At 37.2% G+C, this 16,599-nt stretch overlaps 1 protein-coding gene across 2 annotated transcripts in view; it reads right to left on the reverse strand.

Annotated features, from left to right (window-relative positions):
* The window catches only part of NSF (N-ethylmaleimide sensitive factor, vesicle fusing ATPase), a 126,736-nt gene that overhangs the window by 101,089 nt on the left and 9,048 nt on the right, over nucleotides 1-16,599 (reverse strand). For both annotated transcript variants that reach the window (XM_019732985.2, XM_074320757.1), the window contains exons 2-4: nucleotides 7,346-7,431; nucleotides 5,372-5,471; nucleotides 3,023-3,062 (exon numbers count right to left, since the gene is read on the reverse strand). In XM_019732985.2, coding sequence (XP_019588544.1) covers nucleotides 3,023-3,062; nucleotides 5,372-5,471; nucleotides 7,346-7,431 — 226 coding nt within the window. The remainder of the gene's footprint in view (nucleotides 1-3,022; nucleotides 3,063-5,371; nucleotides 5,472-7,345; nucleotides 7,432-16,599) is intronic.

The raw sequence follows: 16,599 nt of genomic DNA on the forward strand, positions 1-16,599 counted from the left end.
GACAGGCTTACTACAATGGTCAAACACATGTGTTAATTGAACATCAGTCTGCGATACTTAAAATATGGCATTTCCCGATGAAGAGAAGACGAAATGATTCTTTTGGAAGATTGCTCAGAGTAAAATCACTGACTTGACTAAAAAATTCTCACCTTACAGACAGAGTCCTGTTCGGAATCTCTGCACTAGCACTCCTCTTCACACCACAGCTCCTATCCTACCTCTGCCTACATCGCTGTTTACGTGGAACCAGCTTTCTACCTTTATGCCCGCATCATCCACGTCACTCAGGCCCTCACACCCTTCCTTCCAAGCTTACTTTACCTGAGTCCCACCTGATCACTTGGTTTTACAATTGTGCCCATTAAGTCTGTTTGATTCACTGTTTAAAGAACTGACTTTACAATCAAGATAAAGCATTTCTGGTAGCAGGCGCATGCTTTAAACATGATTTAAGCCACAAAACACACTTCTCAATTCATCAAGATTTATAACCTTGAATGTTTATACCTTTTCACAACAGAATTTATCTATATTGAAAGTTAAATTTAAACACACTCTTAATTAACCCTGTATTTAGAAAAACAAGTTTAAGACAAAATTAGAAACCTAAGCTATATACAAATACATTTTCTTATTAGATTAACCAGTGTTTGTTTTTATTTTTGCCAATGTCTGCAAATAGGGGACCCTGGCTTCATGCACTGACCTACTTCCCTTTGGGGCTGAACTCCTGCACTGTCTCAGCTTTTCACTATGTTTCAGATGAGAAGGTAATAGTTAATGGAATTGCTTTTATCAGTGTTTCCCAAAATATGGCTGGTAAGAACCACTTCAGGGTGATTGTTAAAAACACAGATTCAGGACTCAGACTCCACTCCCCAGGGGAGAAGCCTGGGAATCTCTTTTTAAAAGACAAACTCTCCAGGTGTTTCTTTCAGGCATGTTTGGAAAGCACTTGCATTTTCCTTCCTTCCCCTACTGTACCCATGAAGGTGACATGAAATTATCTGACAAGATTCATACTCCATTTTCCCAACTTTGCCACACTGCCAAAGAGACAATTCAGTTTTTGCTTATAATCCACAAGTGGCTTAGTCCTATTTTCCCCTGAAGTCATAAATTGCTTTCTGTGCCCTTCCCCGGTGAACTACTGATGACTTTATAATACGTTTCACTTTAAAAAGTACATTGTATTGCCACACTTTCTTCTCTTTAACCTAAATCTGACTTATCTGTCTAAACACAGAGGAAACATATCTTAGTATACAGTAAAATGTAATCACCAAATAATAGCAATTATTCTTCTTCAACACAACTTAAACGTTTAAAACATTCTTTCCATAGCCATAATTTCACAAAATCCTATTCAACTTAATTCTAGGCAAGTCAAATAACCTCCAAGGAATTCATTCCCCTTGATTCCTGCACTGTCCCCACGCCTCACTATATTCCACATGGACAATATAATCCTTTTCTAAAGGTATAATTTTGATAGGCTCCTTCAGAAATTCTCAGTAGCTCTCAATTGTCTTTGTATAAAATCCAAAATTTGCAGTATGTACTGCTAGGCCCTCCCCTAACTACATACTCTACTGCCACCGATACAATCCATTCAGGCAAACATACTTCCTGTAATTTGCTTGCTCCCATCTCAATACCTTTTATTTATATTGTTTCTCACCTTAAAAGCCTTTCTTCCTTGTCTCTACCATGTAATGTTTCCCCCCTACTTCATAATCATGCTCAAAACTCCAGTGCCTAATTTACAATTGCATCAAAAAACAAAAATAAAAAAACCACCTAGGAATAAATGTAACCAAGGAAGTAAAAGACCTGTACTCAGAAAATTATAAGACATTGAGGAGAGAAATGAAAGAAGATACAAATAAATGGAAGCATGTACCGCACTCACGGATAGGAAGAATTAACAGTTAAAATGTCTATACTACCCAAAGCAATCTATAGATTCAATGCAATCCTTATCAAAATGTCAATGGCATTTTTCACAGAACTAGAACAAATACTCCTAAAATTTATAGGGAACCATAAAAGACCCCGAATAGCCATAGCAATCTTGAGAAAGAAGAACAAAGCTAGCTACCTGACATTGAACTACTACAAGGTCACAGAAATCATAACAGCATGGTACTGGTATAAAAAGAGACACATAGATCAATGGAACAGAACAGAGACCCCAGAGATAAACCCATGCCTATATGGTCATTTAATCGATGACAAAGGAAGCAAAAATATGCATTGGGGTAAAGACAGCCTATTCAATAAATGGTGCGGGGAAAACTGGACAGATACATGCAAAAAAATGAAACTGGACCACCTTTTTACTCCATATACAAGAATAAACTCAAAATGGATTAAAGACTTAAATGTAAGACCCAAAACCATAAAACTCCTAGAAGAACACATAGGCAGTAAACTCTCGGACATTATCCTTAGTAAATTTTTACTGATTTATCTCCTCAAGCAAAGGAAACAAAAGAAACAATACACAAACGGGACTACATCATCTAAAAAGTTTTTGCACAGCAAAGGAAACCATCAACAAACGAAAAGACATCCTATTAAACGGGAGAAGATATTTGCCAGTGATACATCTGATAGGGGGTTAATAGCCAAAATTTATAAAAACTCCAGTGCCTAGAAAAATTTCTCTGGCTAATTTTCCAGTCACTAATCAATCCATTCACTCCTGTTCTACATATCTTAGCACTTTTACACAGAGCTCTTAATGGTACAAAGAATTTACACAAAGAAATTACCTTGTACATATTGTGAGCTATGAATGTGCAGATATTGTTTCTCCCATTAGACTGCAATTTCCTGGCAGACTAGCAGGCAGGTGAAGAGGTAAGGATATAGGTACCATAACTATTTACTTTCCATTCTCAGATAGCTCATCAGTAATATGAATATGATGAATGTTTAATAGCCTAACAACCAGTAACAGAAAATTTCCGTAAGTATGAGAAAATCTATCTCAGGTAACTAAAAATATACCTACCTTCTATATCTTGCCCAATAGAAAGTCCAGCCCATTTTCGCTGTAAAATAAAAGAGAAAAAAAACCAAACCAATCAAAATTAAAGACATGAGGAATTTCTATGAATTTCAGGAACACATTCAAAGACCAAAGCATGGTGTGCTGTTACGTGTTGAATTGTGCCCCACAAAAAGACATGTGGAAGGCTCAGCCCCAGTACCTGTGAATGTGACTGTATTCGGAAATAAGATCTGTGGAGATGCAATCGAATTAGGGTGAGCCCTAAGCCAGTATGACTGGCATCCTTAGAAGAGAAGAGACACACAGAAAACCACGGGAAAGTCATGTGACAGTGGAGGCAGGGACTGAAGTGATACAGCTACCAGTCGAGGAACACCAAGGATTGCTGGCAACACCAGGAGCTAATAAGCATGGACCGGATTCTTCCCTGAGGCCTTCAGAGAGGGCACGGCCCTGCTGACACCTTGATTTCAGAGTTCTAGCCCCAGAACTGTGAGAGAATCCATTTCTGTTGCTGCAAGCCACTCGGTTCACAGTACTTTGTCACAGCAGTCTAGGAAACTTACATGCTACAGTTTATATCTGAACATTAATCCCAAAACATACAAGGTTTGTTTTTTTATAGTAAAGCCAGCAACACTGAGTAGATGTTCCTTTGCAAATAACATAATGCTCCTGAAAACCTTCCTAGTAGGACATTTCAGTGCCCTAAGTGTACTATGGTTAGTTATACTATTTATTACAGTATCACAAAAAGAAAGATACTCTAGTCATAAAAACTAAATTAAAATGGGTCTGATAATCTCTACTGAAACCCAAGCAGGGATTCAAATCATTAGGTGGTCACGACTCATCTTTGTGTACCAGCCAAAGGATTTTCAGGCACTTGCACCCAGCCTTTAGCTTCTCCTCGGGTCCTGACTGGTTACACTGGCAATAATGGATAGAGGTAGGCCAGATTGGGTTTAGGTAGGAATTCGGGACTGGCTTGGTATATTCAAAATCAGTAATTACTGTAACACTCCAAAGAACAGTGAGAAACATAATCTTTGGCTGAAAATCAATACGTTGTTTACTCATCTGAACATTGTGGGTTTTGTGGTAGATAGTTAAGAGGATGCTGAATTTTAAAAATGGGCAACATCAAGAGCTCTCCCTTCCCGCTTTCTCACCAGACGTTACTTCCCCCTCCTCTCTACCCATCACACCCCTCTTCTGTATAATCCCACCTCACTCGCAGCCAACCTGAAATTCAGCAGCATGCCGGTTACGCCCAGACCTGGGTCACAGAGCAGCCTCAGTTAGGTTTTGTAGTTCAATCCCAGAGACAGCCTCAAAGGATGATAATAATACTATCGATTGTATGGAGTTGTTTTGAGAACTGAATGAGCGAACACATGCACACGTACTTAGAATCGTATCTGGCCTATAGTAAGGTAATTGGGGAAATTCTTTTTAATAGCAGGAAGACAAGGAGAAATAGTCAGAAACCCCATTTCTGACCACCAGAATCCCAGATGGAGCTCAGGGAAAGCTCTCAAACCTTTGATTTACAGAAACAAATGTGAAAAGTAGTCCTGATGATGGAGAGGCATTCAAACAGAGAAAAGGGAAATGGTGAGTGAAGATTTCCCATCATTTTGAGAGCTTCAAGAGATCTTTAATAGTTCCCCAGAAACCAAGTGTTTGATTGCTCTCTTTCCCTAAACCTCCAGGGGAGTAAATCAGTGCTTATTAGCATACTAGAGGAGGCAGGGATAGTATTTACAATTGGACTTTGGGGTCAGCAGCACAAGCGAGATGATAAGGGGGAAAGGACACAGACAAGTACTGGTGTGTTCCCAGGTTATGTATTATGTGCGTGGGGCAGTGCTAGGCACGCTGCCCTCCACAGAATTCACCAACCGCTAAGGATGGAACCATCATCCTTCCAGTCCCTACAGGAGCCCAGCTAGTTAGGTTGCACCGGGATAACAACCACTCAGCTCATATTCTTTAGTCTGACATAACTGCATTTAAAAAATCACTAAGAATTTTTCCAAGTAAATGCTATTTTTGTATCTTTTCTGTGACCCTGGGAGTTAACATTAAAATAGCTTGACACCTTATCTGATAGCTACCTGATATTGCTACAGAATTTTTTAAAATTAGAAGAAAAAAAAAATCAAGGCAATAAAAGGCAGACACAGTAAAATTGGCAATTAAGAATATATCTTTAAATTCCATATATTACCTAGATGTTTTTCTTCGATGCGAATCAATACAGTTATAGGGTGATGCTTGCTTTAAATGAATTGATTCTTCTATGACTTTCAAGAATAGAAGAGAAACAATGAACATCTGCGTTACCTGGGGTAAGCTGAATGCAATGCTCCCTGGAACCACTGACGGGTGGGTCCTCAGGGTAAAGGTGTATCTGTGGCTGGGAGAGGTCCTCACAATCACATGCCTAAAGACAGAAACAAAGTCAGACCTTCCTGTCAAAGAGCTGAACACCACCACTGCCAAACGTGTTTATTTCCAACAACGGAGGCTGGATGTGCACCAGGGAGAAACAAGGCATATACAAGAGTCCTGAAGGAACAGGACCACAAATTTCATTTCCAAAAAATGTCAGCAATTCAACATGTTGTCCAGGCATAAGGAGTACCTTTAGGCCAAACACACATCAAGCAGAATCAGGACCAAGTTCAAGAGAGTACATACTCGTACCATCCAAAATATCAACTTTATTACATTTCCAGTTTACATAAAACTGATGAGAGTGATTTAGAGCCCTTAATAGTAAGTAAAACTTAAATGAATTTCCTCTCCTGAGAATGATTTCACATCCTAAATAGAATAAAGGGAGGAGAACCAAAGATAGAAGAGCCAGGATATAACAGTCAAAAAAAAAGTTAGTTTTTAGGACTAGTCTTTAAATCTCTCTGTAGACTCCCTCACAACAGGTTGAAAAAGTAATAATCTGTAAAATTCAAAAGATGGTAAAAATGAAAAATTTCCACAAAATATATCAGCTTTCATACAGATATCAATATTTACTCTTTCAAAGCATTTTGTGCTAATTCACCCTGCTCAGAAATTACCCATAAACAGGTATCAGCTCATGATAATCTCTTACACCAAGAAACTACCAAGAACTGTGTGTAAGATAGAAGCTTCAGACTGTTAGGCAACAGCATTCTTTTTTAAAATTATCTTTTAGAATGCTATACTTTTTAAGTAGTAATGACTAATGTTTCTATACATATCATTCTGCCACTAGAATACAAGTTCCTTATATCTACTATATTTTAAGTAACTCCATCATGAGTATAGTGAACATTTGACATTTGTAAAAGAATTCCATAAACAAATTCTTACACTGATTATCTACACTCCAGTTTATACGTAGAAAGTTCTATGTTCCAATTAGCACCAGAGAATTTTTAGGACTGAAAACAATATTAATACAATCACATAGTATAGCCCCTTACACTGAAGCTGAAAACCAAAAATGATTAGCAATCCTAACTCTGTGAAACTCATGTATTTCAGATTGCTTTAAACAAAACAAAAACAGAGAGAGGCTCAGCTCAGTTAAAATCCTGCTACTTTGCTCCTTATTGCCCTGGTTTGCCTTGTGGTATAGCTCCTCATCTCCTTACCTCTACCAACGTCAGAACCACGTGGATGGCACTGAACTTGATAGCAGGGTCTTTGGAAGTTCTGGCAGTGGGTGACATGAGTCAGTTAAAATAAGTGACAATGCAAAATGCTTGTGAAGATTCTACATTCGTTGTGCATCTTCCAATTGTCATGTCTTTTAGATTATCATAGTAGTAGTGATCAAAGTAGCTAATATTTATTGAGGACTTACTACCGTGCAAGGCACCGTCCTAAGTGCTTTATTTGTATAACTATCTTCACAACTACCCTGAGGAAGACATCATCCCCATTTTACAGATTAGGCCACAGAGACAGAGATGGCAAATAACTTAGCCATGGTCACCCAGTCTGTAGACAGAACCGGAATCCAAATTTAGACAATCTGAATCAGAGCCAAAAACCCAATGATTGCATTATATATGATTCATATAACCAGTTGATAAAAAATAAGTTATACATAAAAAGCTATGTATGATTTTAAAAACATTATAGTTATCAAAATTTAACACAGTAAAGACTGATATACATAACTCTTCTTACTCATCTCTTTCATTTTCTAACTCAGAAACGGGAATAATAAAACATTATTCTCAAGTTTACTAAAAAATAAGGGCTCTTTAGAAGTTTCTAATATACCACCTAGCAGGTTAGAAGAGAACAAAGTTAGAGACTCACTGGCCAGACTGGAAATCTTTTTCATTCACAACTGCACAGTTGGTTAAAGATAATTCATCCGTAGGACATCTCGCTGCTTGCATACTCTATAAAAATCAATGATTAGGAAAATAAAATTCAGTCATCTTTCACAACCTTAAAGAACAGTTTATACCTTCCTGTCCTCTATTCCTCATCACTTGTTGTAAACATGTTGTTTTTGACTCCCAGCATCCCTTGCTTTGTGCTAATAGCAAACCCTTCATTTGGGAAGCTGTTCCCTCCCCATTCCACAAGCTTTGGTGGGCACGCCAATCACAGCACCTGGACAAGCACAGAGTCCCATTCCACCCGTGGGATCCTATGTAGACAGGTAATAAGAGAACACAGGCGTTCTCTCTTGCCTCCCCACCACATGCAGGGAGGCTTTCTGCTCTAAAAGAGAATAAAACCATCACAGAGAAAGCAAAGGTAACAGAGACACAGACGAAGAGACACCTTGAAACACAGACCCCACAACCAGTTTTAAGACCTTGAGTCCTGAATGTTGGTTATGAGCCAGTAAATTCTCTTTTTTTGCTCAAGCTTATTTGAGTTGGGTTTCCATCTCTTCCAAAGAAAAGAATTTGGACCAATTCAAGCACAATGAAGTAAATTCAGTAAGTTTGGTGAAGTGTATCATGAAAAGTATCTTTTTACAAGCAACCCCAAGTGGCTATGAATCATATCTCCTATAGATTGAGAAAAACCATCTTCCAAATATTTCCCAACAAAGATAATTACAGGGTACATATTTTTTTTTTAAAGCAATTAACAACCTTTTTGATCAACAGCAACTAGTAAAACATTCCTTCATATAATGCATTTAACCAATAACCCTCCCACCACTCTCTAGGGTTTCCTGGTTAGTAAGACATGACAGTCACAGTCTGTTTATGACTAAAATACTCATTCTTTAAATCTCAAGCCAAAGCTGATTCTTCTTAGTCTCCCGAATACAAATTTATAGAGGAAAATAAATTACTTTTGGCTGTGCTTTTGTTTTAATTAAAAGGCTAGTTTCAATAGTTACCCCAGTTGTTTGGAGCAGTGATCTGTAAAGTGGGATATGGGCACCTGAAGGGTTTGCAAGATAATCCAAGCATCAAAATAAACCAACTTTAGAAACAGACCTCTGAACAGGTGTATCACAGAATATTACAGAGAGTTTAAAGAATAATGAAGCATCACCTTGCTTTCTCTCTTAATAAAAGGAAAATGAGAATATATTTTTCTCTTTAGCTCATCCTTTATTTCTATTTGTATACATTTAACTATGTACATAAACTATTAGCATATAAGTTATAAATAAATATGTGTATGTACTGGGGATACATAAAACATTTTTTACTTATGGGATTCATGATAAACTGTTTGGAATCACTATTTAGAACATGAGATGAATAAAGTCTGGGTCATAAGTTTGCTTTCTGAACGAGACAGTATTTTTGCCCACGGTCACAGTTTGACCAGCCATCTGACAAAATGTACTGAGCCTTTTAGTTTCCCTACAAGCTTCTTTCTTTTACAGTAGTCCCCCTCCTTATCCATCTTTCACTTTCCACAATATCAGTTATCCATGGTCAACCACAGTCCGAAAATATTAAATGGAAAATTCCAGAAATAAATAATTCATAAGTTTTAAATTGTGTGCCATTTTGAGTAGTGTGAAGAAATCTCATGCCATCCTGCTCTGTCCCGCCTCAGGTGTAAATCATTCCCTTTGTCCAGCGTATCTACACTGTATATGCCACCCGCTCGTTAGACATCTAGCAGCCGTCTCGGTTATCAGATAGGTTATCAGAGAGAGAAAGACCACACTCACATACATTTTATTATAGTTTATTACAGTTGTTCTATTTTATTATTAGTTATTGTTGTTAATCTCTTACTGTGCCTAATTTATAAATTAAAATTTATTATAGGTGTGTATGTATAAGAAAAAACAGTATATATAGGATTCGATACTATCTGCTATTTCAGGCATCCACTGGGGGTTCTTGGAACATACCCTCTGTGAATAAGGGGGGGACCACTGTATATTCTTCCCTCTTCCCTAACTAGGAGCCCCTTGCCTGCCAACTCCTATTCACTTTACAATGCTCAGCTCAGACATTACTTCTTCTAGAAGACATTCAGAGACACCTTACCTGCCCCACTAAACTGACAAAACAAACTTCAAATAGAAGCACCTGACTGTATTTTTATTTTATTGTCTGTTTATATGTTTGCATTGCATAAAAGACAATAAACTTCTCAAGGACGAAGACTATATCTTGCACCAGTTTTTGGTTTTCAAGGTTAGTATAGGGCCTGGCATGCGGTGAGGGCTCATCAAACATTTGTCGAATAAATGAACTATGGGTCAATACAAATCTGTCTCGACCGCAGAATAAGTCAAAGAACATGCATACAAAGGACATTTCAAGCTTATTTAGGAAGTGCCATAATTCAAATGATCTAATAGTTCAGAATTACACAGAACTGATATAGCTAAAGTGATTTTTTAAAATTATAAAACGCTAAGTTAACCTTTTTATTTATAAACTTGTTTACATGTCAAAGAGGTGATGCCCTTCAAGAGAGAGTGAAAAAATCTTTAGAAGTCATCTGGCTAGCCAACTAAAGCAGATGCTGTGAGCAAAAGGCTTCCCTACTGGACTCTAGAAGCATCTGTGTCTTTATGGTAAGCCAAGCAGGGTATCTCATTTTTCTCATCAAAATATAAGTCCCTATAAATAGTAGCTGTTTACTCACCACAGGAAAATTCCAGTTTTTCTGACACTGACCTTGCCTCTAGGAAACAATAATAAAAGCCCAGCCACTGTAACCAGGTAGCTATTAAGAAATGAAAATACAAAACTGACGGGCAATTTTATATAAATGTAGTAATCTGAATAACCAGAACATTTAGCTGTCTGAAGGCTGTAAAAATGTTTTCATAAACAACTTGAAATATTAAAATTTCTTCATTGCTGCTTGAAAAGTATGAAAATCTCAACAAATCTTTAAAGGCAACTTCAGTGAAAGTAATTATATCATTGCTTATTTGAAAGCCTTTAAAGTGCAGAAAGAGAATTTGCTTCTCTCCATAAAAAAATTGGGGGGATTTAACCAGGATTCGTCTGGGTAACATTACACAGTTTTTGAATTTAAATAACATACTTTCATCCAAAGGTCCACTTTAAAAATTGGAGTGTTTAAGTCTATGAGTTATTGTTTACCAAAGAATTTAGCAGGGCAAAATAAACAAAGAAAAACAAAGCGTGTAGTAGCTGACTAAAAGGGCTCATTAGCAGTAACTGGCCCCTACCCTAACTAACTACAATACTCGGATTCACCGGTTCTTCCTCTGTGACGCTTTGGGCCTTGGTTACCTCTCTCAATATTGTAAGGGTAGCACGAACTCCAAATTAACCTTTAAGTTTAATATAATTATGAGCAAAATCCCAATGGGTCTTTCGTAAATTCGATCTAAACTGCAACTGGCAAAGCAAATATAGCAGGCGAAATGGGAGGAAATTTTTTTTTTTTTTAATTTGTGAAAGTAGCCAAGAAAAATTTCAGAAAGAGTGAGGGGGACTGGCCCTACTAGACATAAAAATGTGCCATAGACCATAATTAAAACTATGTGGTATTGCTACAGAAACAAATAGTTCAGTGGAGTACAACAAACCACCCAAAAATACAACCAGATACACATGAGAACTTAATACATTATATGAGATTTATAGTCAGTGGGGGAAAGCTGAAATGGTGTTGAGAAACTTACTATCCATTTGGTGGTTGAGGAGGGTGTTAATAATAATAGCTAATATGTTTTGAGAGCTTATTATGTGCCAAGCACTGTTTTAAGAGCTTTAGAGCAGAAAGCATCCCAGCCCACAATTCTCTTTCCTATTGCCAAAATCTAAATGACATTATTTGCCTCACTCTAGTTAACATTTTTGTTTCCTATAACACACCAAAAAAGTACTTCTCTCTAAATGATTTTCTAAATAACATTTATTTGCCTCACTCTAGTTAACATTCTAAATAGTGCATACTTAGGAGCAAAAAATATTCTAATTTTAAGGTGACTAGACTGACGATTCCATGTTTTCATCCTATAGCCATCTCCCATTTGATTCAAGCACATAACGCAGCTCCCTTTCACCACATTCAAGAACTAGGACATTCTATTCTGAACCTTACAGAAGCATCTCAAAGCACTTATCTCAAATGTATCGGAGGTCGAGTCCTTCATCTGTAGGTTTGATCCCAACCCATCTGTCCGGCCTTTGCTCTTTCCATCTTGAGTCATTGCCAGTGAGCCTCTCTTCCCAGAGGCATGTCCAAGCCACTCAGTGACTTAAAAAGCAAAAATCCTTTAACTCTGCTGTTACCTCAGATTATCAACCTTTTCTCGGTTCGCTTCCCAGCCAAATTTCTCAAGTCTCTCTTCCCTGCCTCCCACTTTCTCATCCTATAGCCATCTTCTTCAACCAGCCTTTGAGATTTTCCCCAGCAACCACTTGACGGTCATCGCTGACTCCCAAGTTGCCAACGACATTTTAACTGCCCGATTCAGTGGTGTCTCTCTCTCCTCAGCGTTCACTCTCGTTTCTCTTGCTGTCCTCCTCATCTGGGTTAATCCCATCATTGTCCTTTCAAGTCGCTCAAGTTCACAACTTCAGGGTCATTCTTTACTTCACCACCTAACCCACCCAACACAATTGGGGGGCAAGACCTATTAATTCTACCTCTACATTTGCATTTGATTCCTCCCTTTCCTCCTCACAACTGCTAATCTAGTTCAGCCCACATCACCTCTCTCCAAAACAAAACAAAACAAAACAAAAACAACAATAACCTAATTAGTTTCCCTGACTCTAATTTCCCTTCTCCAATTCAGTCTTCCCTCTGGCACCAGACATGACCTAAAACCAAAAATGTGATTTCTAAATATTAAACCCAAACTCCTTACATGATACTTATACCCACTTATGCAGGCCTATCCTCGTTTTTCTGCATCGTCTACCTCAATGTCCCACCCTGACGCCAGGTACTCCATATTCCAGCTCCAAGCCTTTGTTCACACTATTCCTTTTGCCTGTATTTCCTATTCCAAACCCCTTCCACCTAAGAAAATCTTACCCATCTTGCAAAGCCAAGTTTATGAAACATCCTGGTCCCAAGTAAGATTGAATATCTCCTGTATCTCCTTTATTTGTGCTTCTTCAATAGTTTTATCTCTATTTATCACCAGCTGTCTTACACTATTTAGTTGAGTACCATGATTCTAAGCTCTGATAATGCCTGTGCCATCCAATGAATATGCAATATGTTAGTTGAACTTTTTATTAGCATTTTTTGAGATATACTTCTGCTATGGTCTGAATGTCTGCGTCTCCCCAAAATTCATATGTTGAAAACTTAATGCCCAAGGTGGTACTAGGAGGTGGGGTCTTTGAAAGGTGATTAGGTCATGAGGCAGAGCCCTCAGGAATCAGTTTAGTGCCCTTAAAAAAGAGTCCCCAGAGAGCTAGATCAACCCTTCCGCCACGTGAGGACACAGCGAGAAGTCTGCAACCCGAAAGAGGGCCCTCACTCAACCATGCTGACACCTTCATCTTGGACTTCTGCCCTCCAGAACTGTGAGATACATTTCTGTTGTTTATAAGCAACCCAGTTCAGGTATTTTGTTATAGCAGCCTGACTAGACTGAGACAACTTTCATCACATAAAATTCACCATTTTAAAGTATACACTCCAATGGCCTCTAGTATATTCACTATGTAGAGCAATCATCACACTATTGAATTCTAGAACATTTCCCACACTCTGAAAAGAAACCCTGTACCCATTAGCAGTTAGTCCCAATACTCACCTCCCTTCCTGCCCTGGAAACCACTAGTCTACTGTCTGGATTTGTCTATTCTGGGCATTCCATATAAACAGACACATACAATCTGCTGTCTTTGTGACCGGCTTCTTTCACATAGCACAATGCTTTAAAGACCATCTCTGTTGTAACATGACAGTACTTCACCCCTTTTTAAGGCTGTCTTATATTCCATCGCATGGATATATCACGTGTGTATTTATCTATTCACCAGCTGACGGACACTGGTTATTCCCACTCTTGGCTATTGTGAATAATGATGCTATGAACATCCATGTACAAGTTTATGCATGAACATATATTTTTCAACTCACTTGGTTATACACCCAGGAGTAGAATTGTTGGGTCCTTATGTTTAACTTTTTGAAGAACTACCAAACTGTTTTCCACAATGGCTGCACCATTTTACACCCCCACCAGCAGTGTCTGAGGGGTCCAATTTCTCCACATCACCACCACTTTTTTTTTAAACTATAGCATCCTAGTGGGTATCAAGTTGTATCTCATTGTGGTTTTGATTTGCATTTCCCTAATGACTATGATATTGAGCATCTTTTAACGTGCTATGGGTCATCTGCACATCTTTTTTTGAGAAATGTCTATTCTAATCCTTTGGCCATTTTAAAATCAGGTTGTCTTTTTATTGTTGAGTTTTTTACATATGTAAGGATTCTTTACATATTCTGGATACTAGACCCTTAACAGACACACGATTTGCAAATATTCTCTCATTCTATAGGTTGTCTTTTCACTTTCTCTATAGTGTCATTTGATACATGCAAGTTTTAAATTTTGATGAAGTCCAATATATTTTTTTCTTTGATTGCTTGTGCTTTTTGTGTCATCTCTTAAAAAAAAATCAGTTTAACCCAAGGTCGTGCAGATTTTCACCGTTTCCATCTAAGAATTTTATAATTTAGATTTTTGATCCGTTCTGAGTTAATTTTGTATATGGTGTGAGGTAGGGGTCCAAATTTATTCTTTTGCATATAGATATCCAGTTATCCTGGTATCATTTGTTAAAAAAACTATTCTTTCCTCATGGAATATTCTTGGCACCCTTGTTGAAAATCAATTGACTGATAAGAGGATGGGTTTATTTCTGAACTCTCAGTTCTAGTCCATTGGTTTATATGATTATCCTTATGCCACTGCCACATCCTCTTGTTTCCTCCACCTCTGTAGTAAGCATTGTAATCAGGAAGTGTGTCCTTCAATTTTGTTCTTTTTTTTCAAGGCTGTTGTGGCTAAAATAGCTTTGCAACTCTATCTGAATTGTAGGACCAACTTGCCCATTTCTGGAAAAAGGCAGTTGGAATTTTGAGAGGATTTTATTACATTTATAGATCAAGTTGGGGAGTATGGCTACATTAATAATATTAAATTTTCCAGTCCATGAACACAAGATGTTTTCCATTTATTTAGATCTTTAATTTCTTTCAGCATGTTTTATAGTTTTCAGTGTACAAGTCTTATACTTCTTTTGGTTAAATTTATTCATAAGTATTCTATTCTTTTGATGCTACTGCAAATGAAATAGTTTTCTTAATTTCATTTTCAGGCATTTGCTGCTAGTGTATGGAAATGCAACTGATTTTTGTATATTGATCTTGTATCCTGTAACTTTGCTGGATTCACTTATTAGCTCTAATAGTTTTTCTTTTTTTTGGTAAATTCTTTAGGATTTTCTACATATAAGATCATGTCATCCACAAACAGAATGCCTTTTCAATCTGAATGCCTTTCCTTCTTCTTTTTCTTGCTTCACTGCCCTATCTAGAACCTCCAATACAGTAATGAACTGAAGTGGTGAGAGCAGACATCCTTATCTCGTTCTTGACCTTAGAGAGGAGAGCTTTCAGTGTTCACTAGTAAGTATGATGCTTATCTTGCTCCAATTTATAACTTGCTCTGAGAATCTAACAAGAAAAGATCTGTGAAGGTGTTTTCAAAACTGTAAAATACCATTCAAGATATTCTTATTTAGTACCTTAGTGTTCTTACTCTGAAAATCAAAACAATGCTTGTGAGTCTCTTTTTTTAAAAATTCTAAAATCCTGATGAAAGTTTGGCACTTGTGTTCTTTTGAAGGGAGAAGAATCTTTGGAAAAGGAATCAGAACAAAGATCCAAGGTCTAGAGCCTCTCCTCAGTCCCTGCGGACTCTTCCCTTAGCAAGACTCAAGGCATTCAGGAAAGCAGAAAGTAGCGATACAAGACAGGCAAGAAGCAAGAGGCAGCATGGTACAAAGGAAAGAACACAAGATTTAATGCAAGAAATTAGCTGTGATTCCAGTTGTTCAGAAGAAAAAAAAAAAAAAAGGACTCCTAAAAATATTACATCTAACGAACTTCACATCTTCAAAGCTACAAAACCTACTGACTTACAGCCATAAGTCTGCACTATACTTATCTAAATTAAGAATGTTCATCTGAGTCACTATAATTAAACATAATATGCTAATAATTCATGATGTAAGTGCTTATAGTATTGAGAGGTTTCTCATTTAATTTAATAAATTCAGCTTGATAATAAATATAAGCAAAATATAATGGTATTATTTACATTTTTTATTTAGAAATAATTGTTTACCAATAATCGAGTTAAAAATTGGCTGTTGGAAGGTAAAAAGGAATTACCAGCCTACTCTGTTTAATGGAATGAGTATTTAATATCTGTCTATAATGTCACTGTGCTCTGTGCATATGCTCAGTTAACAACGAAGCACTGACTACTTTTATATTTCTTGAATACTGAATAAAATATAAAATATATGTAAACTATAAAACACCATGAAATAAATACCATGTAGCTACCACCCAGTTTAAGAAAAAAAACATAACCATTTCTTTAAATCAACTGTTTATTAAAGAAAAACATACATACAGGAAAGTGCATATGTTATAAATATTTGGCTCCAGAATTTCTAAAAAGTAAACACACCCAAAGTAACCAACACCCCATTGCAAAAAGAGAATATCACCAGCATTCCACACTGAGCACCCCACCGCCCCCCAGGTCACTAGCCCTTTACTCCCAACCACAGTTAACAGCTATCTTGTTTCTATCCCCCAAGATAGAAACCATAGATTAGTTTTGCCTGTTTTTGAAAACGTTATATGAGTGGAATCCTACAGCATGTATTATTTCGTGTCTGATTTCTGCCCTCAATATTATGACTGTGAGACCCATCCATGTTGTTGCATGTAACAATAGTTCATTCATTTTCATTGCTTCTTATAGTATATAATTATATGAATATACCACAATTATTTATTCATTTAACTTGTTTTTAGTTTTTAATTATGAATACTGTTGCTATTAACATGTTTGTACATGTCTTTTGAATAAT

Source organism: Rhinolophus sinicus, linkage group LG15, assembly GCF_036562045.2.
Source record: "Rhinolophus sinicus isolate RSC01 linkage group LG15, ASM3656204v1, whole genome shotgun sequence".
NCBI lineage: Eukaryota > Metazoa > Chordata > Mammalia > Chiroptera > Rhinolophidae > Rhinolophus > Rhinolophus sinicus.